Below are 19675 nucleotides of genomic sequence, written 5' to 3'. Positions count from 1 at the left end.
GGTACGGTAGTACGTAACGACACGTAACCAACGTAACAAGTAAGTAATAAACTAAACGTACGTGTAAGTAAGGTAGGCGACAACTATTATCTCTCTCTCTCTCTCTCTCTCTCTCTCTCTCTCTCTCTCGACGCGCGTTATATTTATTACATCATCAATAAGATCTGATATTTGGCGAAGTGAGCGGAGTTAACTAACGTAAAAAAAAAAAAAAATAAAAAAAACGAAGGCGCTATCGCGTGAAACTGAATAGTCTGATCGAATCTAAAAATAGGATGACACCGCGTTTCCTGGCGGAAATTTACCGAGAGGAAATAACCGAGAATAACCACTGGACCATGTGGGCTTTTTTCCCTTTTTTTCGCTCTTTTCTTCCTCATCAGTCATTTGACAGAATTGAGATAGATTGCGTTCAGTAGAAAAAGTAACTTTATAATTGTTGTAAGATTCTTTAATATAATTGGCTCTTATCCTCCTTGTTTCTTACTGGATCTAAATAAATAAACCATATTAAACAATTTTACAACCGTTACAAAGTTGCTCTTTCTGCTGAACGCAGCCATTGATCGCGTTCAGCTGAACATTTATTTTGCAACTATTAGAAGTTTTCTTCATGCTAATTGGATTATACTTTTAAATCTAGAGTAAACAGAGTCTATCTGAAAACAACAACAAAAAAAATCAGAAATTTGTCATAGAAGGATGTGTTTTAACTGTCTAATGAGATTGAAGATACGGTTTGATTCGTTCAATGATTCTTTAATATGACTGGTTCTTCGCTGGAGTGTAGGAATCAATTATGTTAAGGAAATACTGAGCTCTCACTGATTAAAGTTAATCTCGGTTTAATTTACTTTTTATCTTTTCCCATTTTAAGAATTAGAAAAAGATAAAGATTTAAGAAAATCAGATTAAGTTTAATCTACATTGACAGAAACGAACGGAGAGTTTCTGATCGATTCAATATTTCCTGGTTTTCAAAGACTCTAGTCTGTCCAAAACTTAACCGCGAGTTAAACTCCTACTGTCTCTCCATCTTCTCATTGAGCGAGATAGATAAAAGACAAAACAGAATAAAGTACTAATTTATTATTGAACAGAATTCAAACACACGTTTATTCTTTTTTTTTCTCTCTATGTCAACAAGACAATGAAGAGAAAGAAGCACTTGGTTTGCGAGCTAAGTTTTGGATAGGCTTGATCTAAAAGAATAATATCCTATCACAGCGCGAAGAAGAAAACTTCCAACAATTATAAAATAAACATTCTTCTGAATGTGTCTATTGATCCAGCGGCAGTCTCCGACAACTTGTTGACGCGATTCGTCCACTCGCGAGGAAGTGAAAATCAGGCGGAAACCCCCGCCTTAATGAGACAAACGAGTTGGACTCGAGATTTGCGAAAACACGGTGCGCGGCGCCGGTGATTTAAGGATATGATCTAGATTTATATAAACGAGACACCCACGTGAAAATTATCCGCGAAGCATTCGTCGAGCGTAGCAATGACAGAAACAGCCGGCAGGCGTCACCGCGACACAACTCGTTATCATTATGGGCGTGTAACGAGGGATTTTTTTTACAACAACAAGCGCGACGACGAAGTTTCGATATAACTCGCGTTCGTCCGCAAGGCCGTTGGAGATAAAAAAGTACACATTGCGTGCGTCACAAACACGCGAGATGAAGGAAGAGAAGGAAGAGAAACAAAGCGCGCGACATTCGACGCGACAACTTGTTGCCGTGGTTCGTCCTCTCGCGAGGAAGCGAAAATCGGGCGGAAACCGCGATCTCATCGAGAAAATTCGTATAAGATTTTACAATCGGTCAAATACTGAGTCCGGATTGACTGTATAATAGCTCAAGTACTGGCGAACTACTAGTCCAATACTGGTCAAGTACTGATGATAACTTGGGCTCAGTATTGGCAGATCTGACTGTCATACTAGCAGTCATTTTAACCAGTCACTTGCTAGTGATAGCCCAGTACTGGCTGATAGAACTTTGGTCGTCACTTGATAGCCAGTCATTCGCCAGTGATGGTTCAGTACTGGTTGACAGAACTTTGGCGATCAATTGACAGTAATAGGATTGGCTAAACGTTGGTTTCGTTATAATTACATGGTGACCCTGTATAGGAATTTCCTATTAGAAGACGATTTGGACTTGAGATTTGTAAAACACGCCACACGATTGCGCCAGCGGTTCAGTAGATATGCTCGCTAAATATTATTTCGACGGTACCCTCCCCTCCCTCATAACATCGCATAAATAAAGATTACGCGCACCGAAAGACTCGAGACACAAAGAATTTCGTTATCTGAAGCGTTTAAACGCTGAGTGTGATAGGAATCGCTGGGTGTGTACATTTGAACGGCGATCGTTCGCCAGATGCGAGAAAGATGTCGAATTACTTAAGAAACGAACGCGTAGAGGCGTCAATTAAGTATTTCTCTGCGCACGATGAGACCTCGTTCGTCTCTCGCGCTCGTCAAAATGAAGACGCGGCCAATATTCACGATTCCGTCGTGGCCAGATCTACGAGTAGTGGGCAACGGCACAACGTCTAAATATAATTCTGAATCCGCAATTGTTTGTAAACAACCGGACTTCGTCAGCATTCGCAAACCGCGAGAAGCTGCTGAACTTCGAAGCGCTTTTTCTCTCCACGTTGATTAGAGATTTTCTAATAAGAAATATAAAGGAAGATAAAATTTTCAAAAGATTCTTGAAAATGACAATAAAAAAATAAGTCTAATGAGAGTACAGTATGGTAATTAAAGTGCAATTAGATTTATAAAATAGTTACCTCTAATAAAAGTCAGGACAAGACGCGGTTTTGTCAAAACTCACAGGAGAGAGAGAAAGACATATATTTATTGTTTTCTCTTTTTTCTTCTTTCTTATTTCTTTCTCTCTCTCTCGAGAGTGGTCAGAGCGAGGATACCAATCAAAACTGGCTGTCTCATGTCCAGACTTTTATTAGACGGCTCCAGCGTGGGCAATCGCGATTTCTTTGTCGCGATTTCTTCATCGTTAACATTGGAAGTATTTCTTATTCACTAAAAGAACCAAACAGATAAATTACCAAGAAAATTAAGGAAGTCATAAAAAACTGAATTCTTTATCAGTATGACATAATTATTGGAAACTCAGAAAATTTCAGAATCTTATCTTTTATGCAAGAAATACAGCCACATTTAAAATTATTAAGCACCCCTATAAATTTAATAATTCTTAATATGTTAATAAATCAGTGACCTTTTAAAAGGAAATTGTGTTAAAAAATAATCAAATTTAAATTAAAAAAAAAAAAAAAAAAAATACACTAACTTAGGAAACTACTTAGATCAAAATAAATACAACAAAGTTTGTTGTATTTGCTGCAAATAAATAGTTGTATTGTATTGTATTTATAAATAAAACAAATACAATAAACTTTACTGAACAAAGTTTATTAACAAAGTTTATATTTTAATAAATTAACATTAGCTATGCTCAACAATTTTACAACAATTACAAGTCTGCTTTTTCTGCTGAACGCCAAATTTATTACGCTTCCCTCTTATTTTATTAATTTCTGCAGTTCTTTTTGATAAACTCTTTATTAATTTCCTATAAATGGATTTCGTTATTCTCTCAATTCTTCCATTATCACAATTTATACGTCCTGTGTAATTTCAAAGTGAATTTTCAATTACGCGGATCTTTTTCTTTAAGTAAACCTATTAATGTTCAATTAGGTTGAGGTCAAGACTTTGTGTAGGCCAATCTACGACATTGATTTTTTTATAAACTGTATCAAACTAATGACATTTATAACCGCAATTACGCAATAATAAAAAAAATATACATGAATCTTAAATTTTTAACTAATTTCAAAAAATCATTAGAAGAAACAGTAATTTTGCAGAAAACTCTAATTATTAGGATGTTTTTGGACGTGGCTGTATAATAGTAATTTAAAAAATAAACAATAATAAGTTAATCTATAATAAAAATAGTTTCACTGAATAAATCAAATACACTAAAAAGATACAAAATTTGAATAAATAGCTCGTTTAAGTTAGTTCTAAGTAAATATTTACCAATTATAAACATATATTATAAACATATATTTGATATAAAAACCATTAATTTGATTTAATTATAATTTTTATTAAGTAAATATTTATTTACTTTGAAGTAAATGTTTACTTAGTATTCAAATAAATAATTAAAATTTAATAATTTTTTTCAGTGTAATAAAAAAAAACCAATTGTACGAAATCTTAATGCCTACTAGTATTTTCATATAAAAATTCTAAATACATCTCTCAGTTATATAAACAGCTAAAAAATAAAAACGATCAATAACGACTCTCGGTACTCCTAGTAGTAGAGTTAGATACACACGCGCACACGTCGATCAAGAGCGCGAAGAGATGCGACTCATCGGTCTTGCGATAATTATGACGCAATGAAAACATGGTAAACCAGTTTTTCCCACTGCGGACCAGAAGTCGGGAAACAGGAGGGCGAAACGTCCAAAAGCCCCGCTGATTATTTCGAGTTATTTCCATTCGCGATTATTTTGATAAACTCGCGAGTGCGCCCAACTGGTCGTGAAAAGTGTCGGTACGGGGGTGTTAGGTCAAGGACACCCACCGTGAAGGGACACGTCGTTCCGAAAGAATCATATTGCGTATATTCGCGCGCTATGTCGCTGCTGCGCTCCGCGCACACGTTTTTCTATAGCAACAAGTGTTTGCGCCGTCGCTCATCGACCTAGGCCCCGAAGGATCGCCGGAGAGAGATTAAACTACGTCGTAACTTCACCCTGAAAAGTCCCTCTCCCTCCCGGACTCTTTGAAAACGGCGGTCCGCTTCGCACAACTCCGCCGTGTTCGGCTTTCAAACGGTGGATGTGAACTAACTCGTGCGAATACTGGTAGCCATGCGAGATCCGCGTATAAGAATCGTCATGGAACTCGCGAACTCGTCGAGAGTGTTGCCGTATCTATCGATTTGCATGCTTTGCATTTTCACGCTTGAAAATGACAATTAATCGCACTCTCAGAAACGCACCGCGTTAATCGATCGCTATCCTTTACAGAAATTTAATATGGCAAAAAAAAACGTCTAGTTAAAAATGAAACAAATCAGAAGATTCTAATTATGTCAATCAGAATTCTGCACTGAAAAAAAAGATTGGATATAGCATAGCATATTTAATTGGTTCCAGCAGTTAATTTTTGATTGCGTTAGCCTATTGAAATTCTATACTGACATTACGGATAGGTTAACGCAACCAAAAATTGGCTGTTGCAGCCAATTAAAAATTGCTATGCATTATTTTATCATCTAATTTGCTGTAACAGCCAATCTTTTTTTTTTCAGTATGTTATTTCAATTAGAATTATAATATTTAACCAGAAAATTTTCTGATTTATCTATTTTCAATCAGAATTCCAATTAATGCAACCAGACTCTTTTTCCAGCGTGGAACAGGGATTAATTACTTATTTTGAATCAAAAGCACTGTTGTTTTAATCCTTTGATCCCATTCTATATCGTTTTGTCGCGTCTATCTACCACACTGGATATTATAACAATTCTTTTTCAATTGAAATGTAAAATATCAAGAAACATAATGGCAACAAGCAAATATAGGTATTAATAAAAAAGTTATAGCATAATAAAAGAAATTTCGGGAATGCCATAATGAGGATCAATTTTTCATTTCCTGATTAACACACTTTTGGTTAGACTTAACTTGATAATAATGTAAAAATTGTATTTAGTTATGACTTGCATATATTATTTTTTTTTTTAGTTAATCACTAAACTGATAATTTTGTAGTGACTTTTTAAGTTATCACTACAAAATTATCAGTTTAATGATTAATTCTACAGCTAGAAAAAACACAATTTTTACATTGTCGAGTAAATTGTCAAATAAAGTCAACCAAAAAAATGAAAAACTCAGCCTAGGAGATATTAATCAAAGATATAATTCTTCAAAAATAAATAATTTCCAGTATTAAATTGTATTTCCGTATAAAAAAACTCAGCGTATTGTATTGATCTAGCGATCGATTTCTCGGACACGCACTTTATCCTCTCTCTCCTTCTCTCTTTCCTTCTCCCTCCCCCCCCTCTCCCTCTCTCTCTCCCGAGAGAGAGAAAGAGTGAAAAAGAGCGAGCAAGAGAACTCTCGGAAAAAAAACTTCACCGAGCCGGAAGAGCTCGTGCCAAGCAGAGAGAAGTGACAGGTGCGAATTGGACCGACTTCTTCGAGAAATATACGTTGACGTTAACGGTAACCGGCGGCGATCCGCTGCGAATTACGGTAGAGTCCGGATAGCGGCGAAGGAGTCCTCGGTTACGAGAACTCCCGCGAACAGGAAAGACGAGAGGTGCACGGGACGAGACGTCGCGAACGCGGAAGACTTGCCACGGCCGTCGTCAGCTTCCTCGGCGGTCACCCGACGCCAAGCTCGGTAGCTCGTGCTCAACTGGATCACACCGTCCAGGCCGGCGCTCGACGACGGTTCGTCGAGGCTCGGCGACACACGTTGTGTGTATGAAATTTACGGCGCATCGCTTATGTGCGCGCAAAACGGGAGGCGCGCGGACGCGAACGCCTCCTCGGAGCCTCCTAGCCGGCGCCGCCGTCATAAGCCGGACATTAATTAAATTCGCCGCGTGAATTATCCCAGGTTTTTAAATAGCTCCCTCGTGGGAAGGAAAATGGTCCAGGCAGGGAAAGTATCCTTGAACGTTACTTCCTAGGGACCAGCGAGTTAGCGAGTCCGCGACGTTCGTATTTCTCAGTATCTATCGTGGCAACCATCACGCATGAGATAAGGATGTCGATAAACGTTTAAATATGTACTTAATGCATGCATGAGAAGGTAAACGGAAGGAATGAAGGAGGAAGAGGAATCGAGACTTGTGAGAATAATATAATAGTGTCTGATAGAGATGAAATGTCTCTCTTTCTACAAGTGCGAGGAAGAACGAAATAGTAATATTAAAATAATATTTATTCTTCGCCTCTCATGCCAATGAGCACTCTTCTCTATGCAGAATAATTCTAAGAGATGTTACTCGAGAGAGAATTTTCTTAGAAGCGAAATATGAAATGTCGACTGTATGTATATAATCGTTTTAGATATTAATTGCGCGAATTGAATTCTATAATATCTAAAAGTTCCTTGAGAAAGCATAATGGAGAAAATATTAAGGAATATTAAATATTAGAAGTTAAAAAATTAGGAATAAAGATTAAACGTGTCACACAATGAATATAAATACGGCATAATATATATTATATCTTTTATATCTTATTTGTATCCATTAAATAACATTAAATATTAGAAAAATAAAAAATTTAATGCACAATGCACATTAAAATGAAATAAATACAATAATTTAATAATACAAATAAAATAATAATTTAATTCATAATTTTTTAAATTTCTAATATTTAACATTTATTTCTATTCCTAGTACTTCTTTCATTGTGCTATTGAAAATAGCACTATAAGTGAGATACTGAGAGAGATGTTCCCCTTTAAACGAGACCTGCAATCTCGTGTAGATAATTTACCAACGCGTGGTAAACTTACCGAAGTGCTCTGATTTATCGGCAGAAAGTGCCCTTATCGACAGCAGAAAACGCTCTTATATACGTTTGTAAATCTGTTCCACTATGGTAAGGTAGATTATTAATTGATGCAAATGTATAAAATTTATTTATAATACTGCATTGCGACTTTTAGCGTCATATTTGCAAATATACGTATATAATTCATAGAATGGCGCGTTCGACATAACAATAATATAATTGCAATCAACTTACCCCTCGCGCGTCTCTGAAAAGTATGGCAGCGTGAACCGGATCCAGGCAAGCATCGGATGCTCGATGAGGTATTGCGGGTGTCCCGAGGGATAATCTCCGTGCCGTAGGATCTAATGAACTTCTTCTTTGGGCACCTGAAACGAAACGGATTGCATGTAGTCAATGACGTAAAAGGAAATTTTGTTACGCAAATAATTAGAATATAAATATATTATATTCTTTATATTATAATTATGATATAAACATTTCTATATTATTTTTATAATATTATAATATTAATAATATATTATATTATTTATACATAACTATATGTAATATATCGTATATTAAAATATACATTATAGATTATAAAATATAAATATAAAATTTAATTGCACACTCAACCGCAAACTTTTACTGATCAATAATTTATAAAAAGAAATTTAAGTACTGAAGGAATAATCGATTACAGATATATTCACGTCATCCTACGTGATTTAAATCATCGAAATATAAGTACTTTATTGAAGATTTTATATCAGACTGATCAAATGTATATCTCTATCGTAAAATGTTTACTCTTCGATAATCTCACTTTGATATTTCTCGCGGAATAATAAAAGAAACGATCTGTACAGAAAAAAGGTATATTACTCGTAAAAAAATGTATAAAAAGAAAAAAGTAATCTCTTTTTGTGAAACAAAAGTTTATTTATTTTTTTATTAATACCGTGATCATATAGAGATAACGATTTTGTTGAAGAATCTAAAAACTACACATTAAAAAGCATTCTATGTTTGACTAAAAATCCATTTAAATTCTTTTTAAAATTTTGTTAAATTGATATTCAATATTTCTCAGAGCAAAATGATACAATTTATAAACAAGTAAACAAATAACGTAAAAATGATGTATTTTAAAATATAAAGTTTAAGATAATTAAATAAAATACGTGTTAATTTAACATATAATAAATATTAATTTAATTGAAAAAAAAAAAAATAAATGGTTTCACAGTTTGCTTATGAACTATCAGTAGTATATTTTTGTGTTAACTTTTTCATATAATATTTATGTTGCTTTCTAACATAATTATATCTTGTATTAAATTAACACAAAAATTTAATCAGGTCATTTAGAAAATGTAAAATGTATTTTGTAATACAAATTTTGAAACTGTATTGATCTAGAAAAAGAAAATAATTATGAAGGACGTTCAAACTGATTGTTAAAATATCAAAATTATTTGCAATCTTGCTCGCCACGCTGATTTGATTATAACCTAATTATTTTGATGGTCCAGCGAAATTATTTCCTGCATCAAATTAAATTTTTTAATACTTTAACAAAACTGGTTGTGCATTAATCACATTTGTTAAGTTTGAATCATTCGACTTCAATCATGTCGTGTCGTTTCTATTATTGTAAACAGTTTTAATAGTTACAATTAATCCAATCTTCTTGGGTTTCGATCATAACAACTCAGTGTAACGTTAGACAATTTGTTGACAGATGCGTAAAATTTGTCATTGTGATTATTACGTAAGATATGACTTGTTATTCCTATTATGTTCGACTAAATATGACCATAATTGACTTGCGTTTGTCCGGTATATTTTTTTACTAACGAAATCGAATATCATAAGCCTCTGATGAAATTCGTGTTGATTTCAACTAGAATAATTTTACGCTTTTCTCGTATCCATTAATTTCTCGCGATCATGTCAAGAAAAAATTATGTAATAACGTTTATGATGACTGCGAATATATCATAGTAGAGGAACAAGTATTAATTTATGTAAATAAGCCTTATCTGCATTTAGATAAAAAAAAACATTGCTAGATCTTACGTAATTTTGTATTTATCGAATCACTGTTGAATCCTGCATAAAAAAACAGTTTTTTTCCGCGTGATATTACTAGTTTTCTTTCATAGTGTAATCACCTGCACTGTTACATATTAAAAGAATAGCGTGATAACATCAAAACACATAATCCATTGAGTTAAGTAACATTTTGTTATATTTGACTTTCAATAATAAGTTACGAATAAATAAACAAGACACGAATAAACAGATTAAATAAGAAGCGCCGAATGCAATCATAGATGTGAAAAACACAATTCTATATATTTATTTTTAGATATATTTTTTTCAGATATATGATTGCGCGCTGATTATTTTCTAATAGGTTTTTTTTTAAACCAACGATCAAATCGACGATTTTTTAATAATTTTTTTTAAATCGATGATCAAATTTAATTTAAGATTATTATTATTATTAATTTGGTTGTGTTGTAATTCCGAAAGTAATTGGCGCGCAATCATATATTTGAAATAAATATATCTAAAATAAATTACATATAGAAATTATTATTCCAACATTTAACTTCCACAGTATTTGATGTTACTTATTTAGTTTTAACTCTCATGTGTGTCAAAATGTGTGTAAATCAATTATTTCTGTGGTCTCTTTCAAAGTAAACAACGTCCATATTAATATGCATTTACAATTAGCATGTCTTTCGTAATAAACAATAAATTTAATTTAATATAAAATTAAATTTGGCACAAATTGTTTAATTCCATTATTTTAATTAAATTAACATCATACCGAGTAGAAACAGTGATAAAAATAATAATTCAAATTGGATGTAAATTGACATGATAAATTTAATAATATAAATAACGCGGACTTTTTTCCCCATTTTTGTATTTGTCAACAAAGAATGATTCTGCTGAAACATTCAAAACTTAAGATCTGAAAAAAAATTTGTTGGACTATCTAAATAATTATAAAGGAAATATCACGAGCACGCTGCAAAAAATTTTGACATTCTAGCATCCAGCATTCCGCATAATTATTTCGATAATCCAATAACATTTATTTGCAGACCTGTATCTAATTAGATCATTTAAGAAATTGATTTCTAAAGATTTACATATACGGTTTTATAAGATTTTATATTATAAATTTTTTAGATACTTCAGTAAAAACTGTTCTTTCCATAAATGAACGATCAGTAATAGCGATGTATTAACTCCGGCAAACATTTGATATTCATCAGACACTGCATTCTAAAAAATATTAGTATAAATTTATCACGCAGTGTCTATATAATTCTCACTGTGTTGGTGTTAATTAATATTCACGCCAACATAATGTGGTCGACGTGAATTTATAACTCCTGATATTTATATCAACATTATCATGGTGTAAATTTAAAACCCATGAGCTAAATTCACACTATGTTGATATTAAATATTTAATATTAAAAGAATTATGTACATCGCATGGTATTAATTAAATCAACACCTACATTTTTTTAGATGGTGTCAATGGCACGATAAATATCTCGTAGAACAAGAGTCAAAATCGGAGCTACTGGTCACACTGGAGGGATGCTTTGACCTCGGAACATGGAATTTTATTTTTCTCTCGGCGAAGGCCGTTTCTACGATTAAATACGCTTCCTCAGCGCAAGACGTTCAAGTGATATTCCGCTTTATCGGCGCGGTATTTATTTCACAAGCGCGTTTCGCGATACGAGCGCTCAATAAGGCACCATGCGGATGCTAGCCAGACGTGAATATTTGCGAATAGTTTGAATCGTCAAATCGATAAATTTCGCGAAAAACGAACCGGCGATTGTACATTGTTCGACAAATTAGTACGCTAATTGGCAAGTTCTTCAGTCATCGCCTTGGGAAATGAATAACAAGATATAAATGTGCGCGTTCGTCTCGCTTGCGGGAAATGTGAAAGATCAATTTATGAAAGATAAATCAACATTGATTATATCTGTGAAAAAAATGTTGCGCAGTAAAAGCAATTCCAGCAAAAAATACAATAAATCGAGAATTTTCATTTTATTATCTTGATTCAGATTAAGGATTATACGTACAATAATTATACAGTAGAGTTTCTCAACATTTGGCCCTCTAAATGGGGTGATAAGAGTGGAATGCCAAAATTATAGAGTACCTCCTCTACAGAACGAGTCTACCAATCATCGCGTACTTGCGCATGCTAACCTATCAAAGTGCACTTACACTATAAGTGTAAAGTACACTATAGTGTACATAACCTTAGCAAAACAAATCATATGTACATATGTATCACATATTATGTATCACAAAAGAATACATTACACAAATAGTTATACATAACATGCCTATGGAATTACATTGCATACACTGTGAGTACACTTAGGTGCAGATGCGCGCGCAACACATGTCCAGCCTACCTGACATGACAGTTTGTAAAAGTGTGTACGTGTGAGGAAGACAAAGATTACAAAAGTCAAATTTAAAGAGACTCTATTATACGTATAATGAAGAAAAATGTACTACATTTAAATAAATATTCATTTAAATACTACTAGCTGAATGTTTACTAATTGTAAATATTTATTTTATGTTCGGTACAAGAGCTACTGATTTGATTCAATTGTCATTTTTTTATTTAATAAATTTATTTAATATAAATATTCATATTTACCATAAATAAATATTAAGTTCGTATATACTGTTCAAATAAATATTTATTGAAATTTAATTTCTCTGAATGTTTTTTATGGAATAAAAAATTATTTAAATATTCCAGATTTTTCTATATTGCATTTGAAAGTAATTCAAACAGTTTAGTTCATGATTTTGAAACTGGATAAAAAATTATTTTAATTTGAAATGTTTTTTAATAAATAATTAAAATAACATAGTTTTTATTTAAACTATAAAATTATATTATTAAACGTAAATATTGAATTGTTTCGTATGACATTAATTTTTTTACAAAAAGTATAAATTTCCAATTCTAATCACTTCTTATAGAAACTGTTATGTACTTATATATTTTTAAACTATAATGCTTTTGCTGAATTATCTAAACATTTAACTAGATACAGATCTAAAAAAAAAAATAACTTTGTTAAACTATTAACATAATTATGTGGGACACTCATAATGATTACTATGATGTCAAAACATTTTGCGGCGTTGTTCATCAAGCTTAAATTTTTGAAAATTATTTTCAAATTTGTATTTAGCTTTTTAAATACATCAGTAAAATCGTTCTGTCTGTACACGACAGTTTTTAGGAAAACAACTTTCACACAATTCTGTTTTTATAAATACTAAAGATTAATAAGATATCGTTATGTATTTGTCGCAATTGTCATAAGCGGTAATATAACGATGGTCAGGTCAAGCTTACCGTCAATAATCACCGAGTTTTATGAAGGCTGAGCTTGCGAGATGAAATAACTCGGGTGACTGTGCCAGAAATAGAATCGTTTTGAAGATCACGAGAAAATGCTAGAGATAGATAATCAGAGGAGAAAAATAAAGGAATTGCATCGCTAATACGAATGATAATGAGAAAATCTATTTAAAAACGCAAATATATTTTTAAAAAGATATATGCATCTTTTTTTTAAACTATATATTTACATTTCATTTCCTTGAATCAACATTATATAAAAATACAAAAAACTCAGCATAAAATTCAAAATCCTATAATTAAAATCCCAAGTGCTCATTAAGAATATTAGCTGCAAAGTGTAACACTGCGGTAGATTGAATTGCAAGAAGATTAATAGGTAACATTTGTCAGTCCATATATACTGTTTATTAATTGTTCCATTAAATATTTACTCATAGACATTTTACCGTTCCATTATTCACATAGGAGTATATCGTGTTTAAATTGACGAACAGTTCAGTATAAACTGGCGAAACTGAGAATGTATATGTAACAGAAACAATATCCTACGTGGACAAGCCAATTTAGTGACACGCGAGAGAAATTTCCGCACGCGCCCCTACAAAAACATATTGCGCAATCGAAAATAGTCGGAAATTGAAATAGTACCTCCTCGAAAGCGACATGACTACCTATTCAATTATCAATGTTTTTCCCTCCTTTTTTTTCTTTTTACCTAAACTACTAGAATAGTCGAAATGATTGGTTCCTAATTTTTTATAACAATGCATATGATTATTGTGAAATTAATTCTCCATTTTATTGTGAAATTAATAATTTGTAAATTTACTTTCTTTTTAAAAATATATATATATAGGCTGAAAGTTTGGAAACTTTTTAAAAATTAACATTTTTAGGATTACTTATTTAATTAATTTATTATTAAATATCCGTAACAAATGTTTTAATTTATTAATTGCTATTGATTCCGAAGAATTGTTAAAAAAACACATTGTTATGGATATTTAAATAAATAATCCCAAAAATGTCAATTTTTAAAAAGTAGTTACTTTTTATTTAAAGAGTATATGTATAGTATATTTAAATAGTAGCAATAAATACATACACTGAAAAAAAAAGATGTACTAACGGCAACATTATTTTAATTGAAATTATTTTTGTTAATTCAATAACGCGATTAATGAAATAAATATTTATGCCCTTATCTTAATAAAATTTTGTTTGTTTCGTTAATATTATTGTTAATAAATCGACAAAATTATTTTCAATTAAAATAATGCTGTTGAAACAACATCATTTTTTCCAGTTAATTGTCAGTAATTAGACACGCCATGTGAAATAAGTAATTTATTTCAACGATATTAAAATTTGTGCTGCACCTTTCAGAATTATTTACGCAATAGTGCTCTTTTTGAAGCTCTCTTCTCTTTTATATCATTAAAAAATTCATATTTAAATAAGACATTGCTATACATACATGAATCTTAATAATTTTATAAATGATCTTTGCTAAAGAGTTTAGAAGAGAACCTGCCAACTGATCACGTAATCAGCTATTTTGTGATTGGCCAGCATGTAGACTAAGACACAATTGAAAAGCACAGATAATAGAGAATAACAGATTTCAATCTATTAGAAATCGTATATACCAGAATATACGAAAATTGATCACGTGATTATATTATTGATTGAAATAATTTTTATTCAGGATCACATAATTAGTTAGCACTTCTCTCCTAAACTTCTCTTTCTAAGCTTTGTTTTATACAAAATATAGTAACATCTACTACATGAATGCAGGGAAACGTGGTTCACCGAGGATTCGGCGAGATCGACAATGCGCTCGTCATCGAGATTCGATCGCATTCGCTCGCGTTACCTTGCCTGAGTATGCTCTCATAAATCCTGTAAGTGGTTTCGCAATCGGTTTCTTGTGGACCGATGGAGGGACAATGCCTAGCGCCGCCGTCTAGACTCTGACTCCTGTTTCTGAAATCCTCGCCCCGTTTCTTTGGGCTTTCATGGCTCTCACTCTGCCGTCTGATGTGTCCTAATCGTCGGCCGAAATGTCGTATCATCTCCTGTATGCTGTGATGATGGTGCTGCTTTTCATGCTCATTGGTCGGACTAGGCGACGTCGGTGACGCTTTGCCGGTGCTCGCTGCTCGATGATGATACTGTTGATGATAGTGGTGGTAGTGATGAAACGGATGATGAATGTTGCCGTGGACCGTGTGGTACACGGATTGCTGATGATTGGACGAATTGGAGCCATAAGATGAACCGTAGGACGAGGAACCATAAGAATACGCGGAACTAACCGAGCCGCGGGACACATGACGCTCATGTAGATAAAGCCTATTGCTGTCTTGTTGTTGTTGTTGATCATTATGGTTCAATAGCTCCTGCAGGAACTTGGTATCTTGGTTCTTGATGTCCGACGACGCGGAGGACGAGATAGAACTTCTCGTATCGCCGCCATTGTCGGTGCCGTGATGATGGGACAATAGGTGGCTTATTCCGTGCATTTCACGAGACGGACAATGTGTGTGTTATACGCAAACAATGACTCTGATATCTGCCGTCGCGGAAGCGGCCGCTCAAGTTCCAGAGTCGTTCATCGACGTCGTGGAGAACGGAATCTGCGGAAGAACGGCGCCAAGTAATTCTCCGCGCTGCGAAAACGTAACCGTCGTTTGTTAGACACACGGAGGGAACACGATAACATTTTGCCGTTTCATCGACCGTTTCCTTCGACGATCTGATGCGAAATAACGATCCTCGCGTTTTGTCCATTCACACATTATGTATAAACCACAAATTAAATCTCCCACTTCCGCGTAATGATGTAAGCGAATCTCGACTTTAAGATTTAAGGAAACATTCGAGAGGATGAAGCAGAAGAAAGTGTTACATGTTGTCTTACATAACTGATACAGTTAAAAACATGTTGCATTGAAATCTTTGTTAAAATTTTAATGTTAAATTTTCAATGAGCTTTAACAATTAAATGTAATTATATTATTTGAATATTTTGTGTTAAATTGGTATTTAATATTTCTTTGTGCTAAACAAACTTTGTGCTAAATAACAATATTTGTGAGTGAGTAAACAAATAATTATGAAATTTTAAAATAAATAAACTGTATAAATATAACTGTATTAATTTAACATATTATATGTTAAATAGTAACACAAACATTATGTAAAAATTAATAATAAATCTAATACTTTGATATAATTTAAAAGTAAAGTTAGTGTTACATTTTTTTGTAGATTTTATTTTTATGTAATATTTGAGTTCCTTTTCAACATTTAGGTATCTGGTGTTAAATTATCAGAAAAATTTGAATGAGCCGCTTTTGAAATGTGATAAATTTAAAACAAATTGTGTCTATCCAATATACATAATATCATTTATCTGTTTAAATAACACTTGATATTTATCGCGCGTGTTTATTTCGTGACATGGATAAAAAAAGAGCATTTGCATACTCTATTTTTTCTTGCGGATGATGCATATAAAAGAGAAAATAAAAAAAAAAATGCAAAGTGCTGTGTTATTTGACAACAGTTTTATTCGCGCAAAAGAAAAGGGCGTATTTGATATCGTGATAATATTTTCATTTTCCCATGTAAAATTATTCGAAAAAAAATTTTTTTAAATAAAAAAATGCGATAATAATTTTCTCTCATTCACTGCATATGAGTTTATTCATGAAGCTCAATGCTACCGACTCTGAGCGCTATAATAATAATTTCTATCTGCGCATCGAAAATGCAGAGGAGGGAATCAGTTGCGTATTATTACGTCAATTGAACTGAAAAAAATCTGACAGGAAGAAACAGAAGTCACGTTCGACGCCAATTAAATTCTGGCAGAGGGAATAAACTTTAATAAACCCGAGCTCTCTCGTGACGAACGTTTTTGACGTTTCTCTATAGATCTATAGATCATTATTAACTGTTCCGTTAAAATATTCCAAAAATGTCACGTTCAATAAAAATATAACTCTTGTGTACAACGATAACGATGATTTATAACATAAATTTTACTACAAGTTTTCTCTTTCTCATCCCTCTCTTTTTTGGATTTTCATTATCTATTATATTTTATTTTTTCTGTCTTCATTTTTCTTTGCATTTTATATTATAATTATAATAAATTGTATTGCTATTTTTTATAATTTTATCCGCTTTTTTAAATCTTGCTTTATTATCAATTATATTTTATTTTTCTTCTTTCTTCATTTTTGATCTTTGCATCTTACAACATAATCAACATAAGTATTGGGTTGTCCGGAAAGTTCGTGCCGACTAACTTATATAATTTAATAAATGTATACTAAAATTTAGATTTTCTGCGTTTCAATTTTCCTTCAACATCGGCACGAACTTTCCAGACAACTCAATATATTGCTCTTTTTTGTAATAATTTTGTATACTTTAGAGAATTCATATTTAGTAGTCCCAGAGCATCTAATAAATAAACTCTAATTCTGATTTTCTCTCTTTCTCTTCCTCTCCCTTTTCTATTTCACTAGTGTGACTCAACGATTACGTCATGATAATCATCACGTTGCGCCAAATGCAGCGTCGATACATAAGAAAACATTCTGTGTCCGACTTCTCCGAAGAAAAGTCAGACGAATACGATACGTACATGCGCGACAGCAGAAAATTAGAATTCAGAAGGAAACGTTTATGACACGAGGCTGATTGGGTGATTAGCGGAAACAGTCAGTGCCGGCTCCAATTATTAAAGAGCTGAGAATGAAACTCTTTACCGTCATATCATGCGATCGCTGGCACCGGTTAGCATTCGTTATATCGTTCGCCATCAATGAGTTCCTTCTTTGTAGAATTCTAACAAAGGATTTGTCACAACTGTCCGGAACTGATTCTCCTTGAAATAAGCACAAAATTCTAAAACAAATTTTTTTTATATCGATTCAATGTGAGATTTAAGTGATTCCATTCGTCAATTTGATGAATGAAAATGGGAGCATTTTTGAAATATAATAGATTTAAAAAAAATCTAAATACATTGCAGTTATAAAATATATTAAAAAATCATAAAAATTTTATGTAAAACATTTTTCTGTACATTTAATTATTTTGCTGATAATTGATACACACAGAAAAATACTATACATACTACACGCAAATAATTACTTAGTTCAAATTTTTCAAAAGTTTAAATATCAAATCCTTCATAAATTCATCACAAACATTTAATCAAAATATTCTAAATCTTATGTTTAATATTTCAATAAATATTATTAAATTAAATATTATTAAACATATTCGCTTTGTTTGTTATATAAAGTCGCTTTTTTGATTAATTTTTATAATAAAAATAATAAATTCTTAGTTTGAGTATATCTATATTAATGAATTTCTCTAAAATTTGCAATAAATATACTTCAAGATTTATCAAGAAAATATTCTTTGTTAAAAAATATTTTTTAAATAAATAATTTGAAAATATATTTATATACAACCGTTGGTTAAAAGAAAGAAAATAAATTGAATAATCATTTTTCTTAGCAATATAATGATATATTTTGCTATGTATATAAGAAATCAATACAAGTGTTAACTTTAAGGAGATGTTTCACCCCTTAAATCTGAGATATTGGGCTGATAAAATGTGTATCTCTTAGATTTTTGTGTACAACATATTTCAAGGAAAATCGAATCAATTCCAAATAGTTGTGACAGGCCTCTTGTGAAAGCAACTCTCTCGTAACTCCAGTAACTTGTAGATATCGCTTATAACATCTGCGTACTGCGGCAATGTCTTGATTTCCAGAAATGGGTCGACGGAACAATAAATTTCGAGGTCGAGGGTGAAGAACTGGGTCGAATCGATCCAGCGAACCCTCCAGTTGCAGAGACAGACGAGCGTCCAGAGAAACTTTAGCCTCGGATGAAAACCCGCGTATCAACAACGAATTGGCATCAAGGTCGCGACAAACTGCGACTCATAGGCCAAGGGGATACACATCATGTAGCTCATTAAATGACGATGTTAATATCGGCTTTTCAAGATTCGCGATAAGCGAAACCGACAAGAATTAAGTGGAGAGCGGCGAACAAAAAAAATATTCGAGCGAGAATATCAAAACACCGTCTTACTATTTTGATGTTAATTTTTTAGTTCAGTCTTCTTCGAATTCCTTAAAACTGATCCCAAACAAAAAAATAAAGGATTTTACTAATAAGGAGACTACAGGCAATGGGAGGCTACAAGAATTTTAAGAGGGATACAATAAGAAATATAAGGAAATAGGAATAAACGAGAGAATTCAGATATCTGAGGAAAATCTAGATGAAATTGATGTCTTATAAACAGAGAGAGGAAGTTACACTAATAGTGAAACTAAAATACAGAAATATGGAGGAAGCAAATAAATACTGGTTAGAGGAGAAGTATTGGAAACGTATATTCTGTGGAAAAGATAGGAATTGTATAGAGCGTTAGAAAATGTCAGGAAATAAAGGACCTCATTTGTAAAATTAAAGATAGATAAAAAATAAAATTAAAAAGAAGATTTAAATAAAATCAAAGGAAAGAGATATTAAGGAAATTATGAAAGGCTAGAAATAAATTTAAAAAATCGG

At 32.4% G+C, this 19675-nt stretch overlaps 1 protein-coding gene across 1 annotated transcript in view; it reads right to left on the bottom strand.

Annotated features, from left to right (window-relative positions):
• Positions 1-19675, bottom strand: part of LOC105621246 (dentin sialophosphoprotein) — a 70774-nt gene that overhangs the window by 11063 nt on the left and 40036 nt on the right. The window contains exon 7 of the mRNA XM_012202715.1: positions 7846-7979. Coding sequence (XP_012058105.1) covers positions 7846-7979 — 134 coding nt within the window. The remainder of the gene's footprint in view (positions 1-7845; positions 7980-19675) is intronic.

This window comes from Atta cephalotes (genome assembly GCF_000143395.1).
Source record: "Atta cephalotes unplaced genomic scaffold scaffold00032, whole genome shotgun sequence".
In the NCBI taxonomy this organism is placed as follows: Eukaryota; Metazoa; Arthropoda; class Insecta; order Hymenoptera; family Formicidae; genus Atta; species Atta cephalotes.
This window is presented reverse-complemented; position numbering and strand designations above follow the sequence as displayed.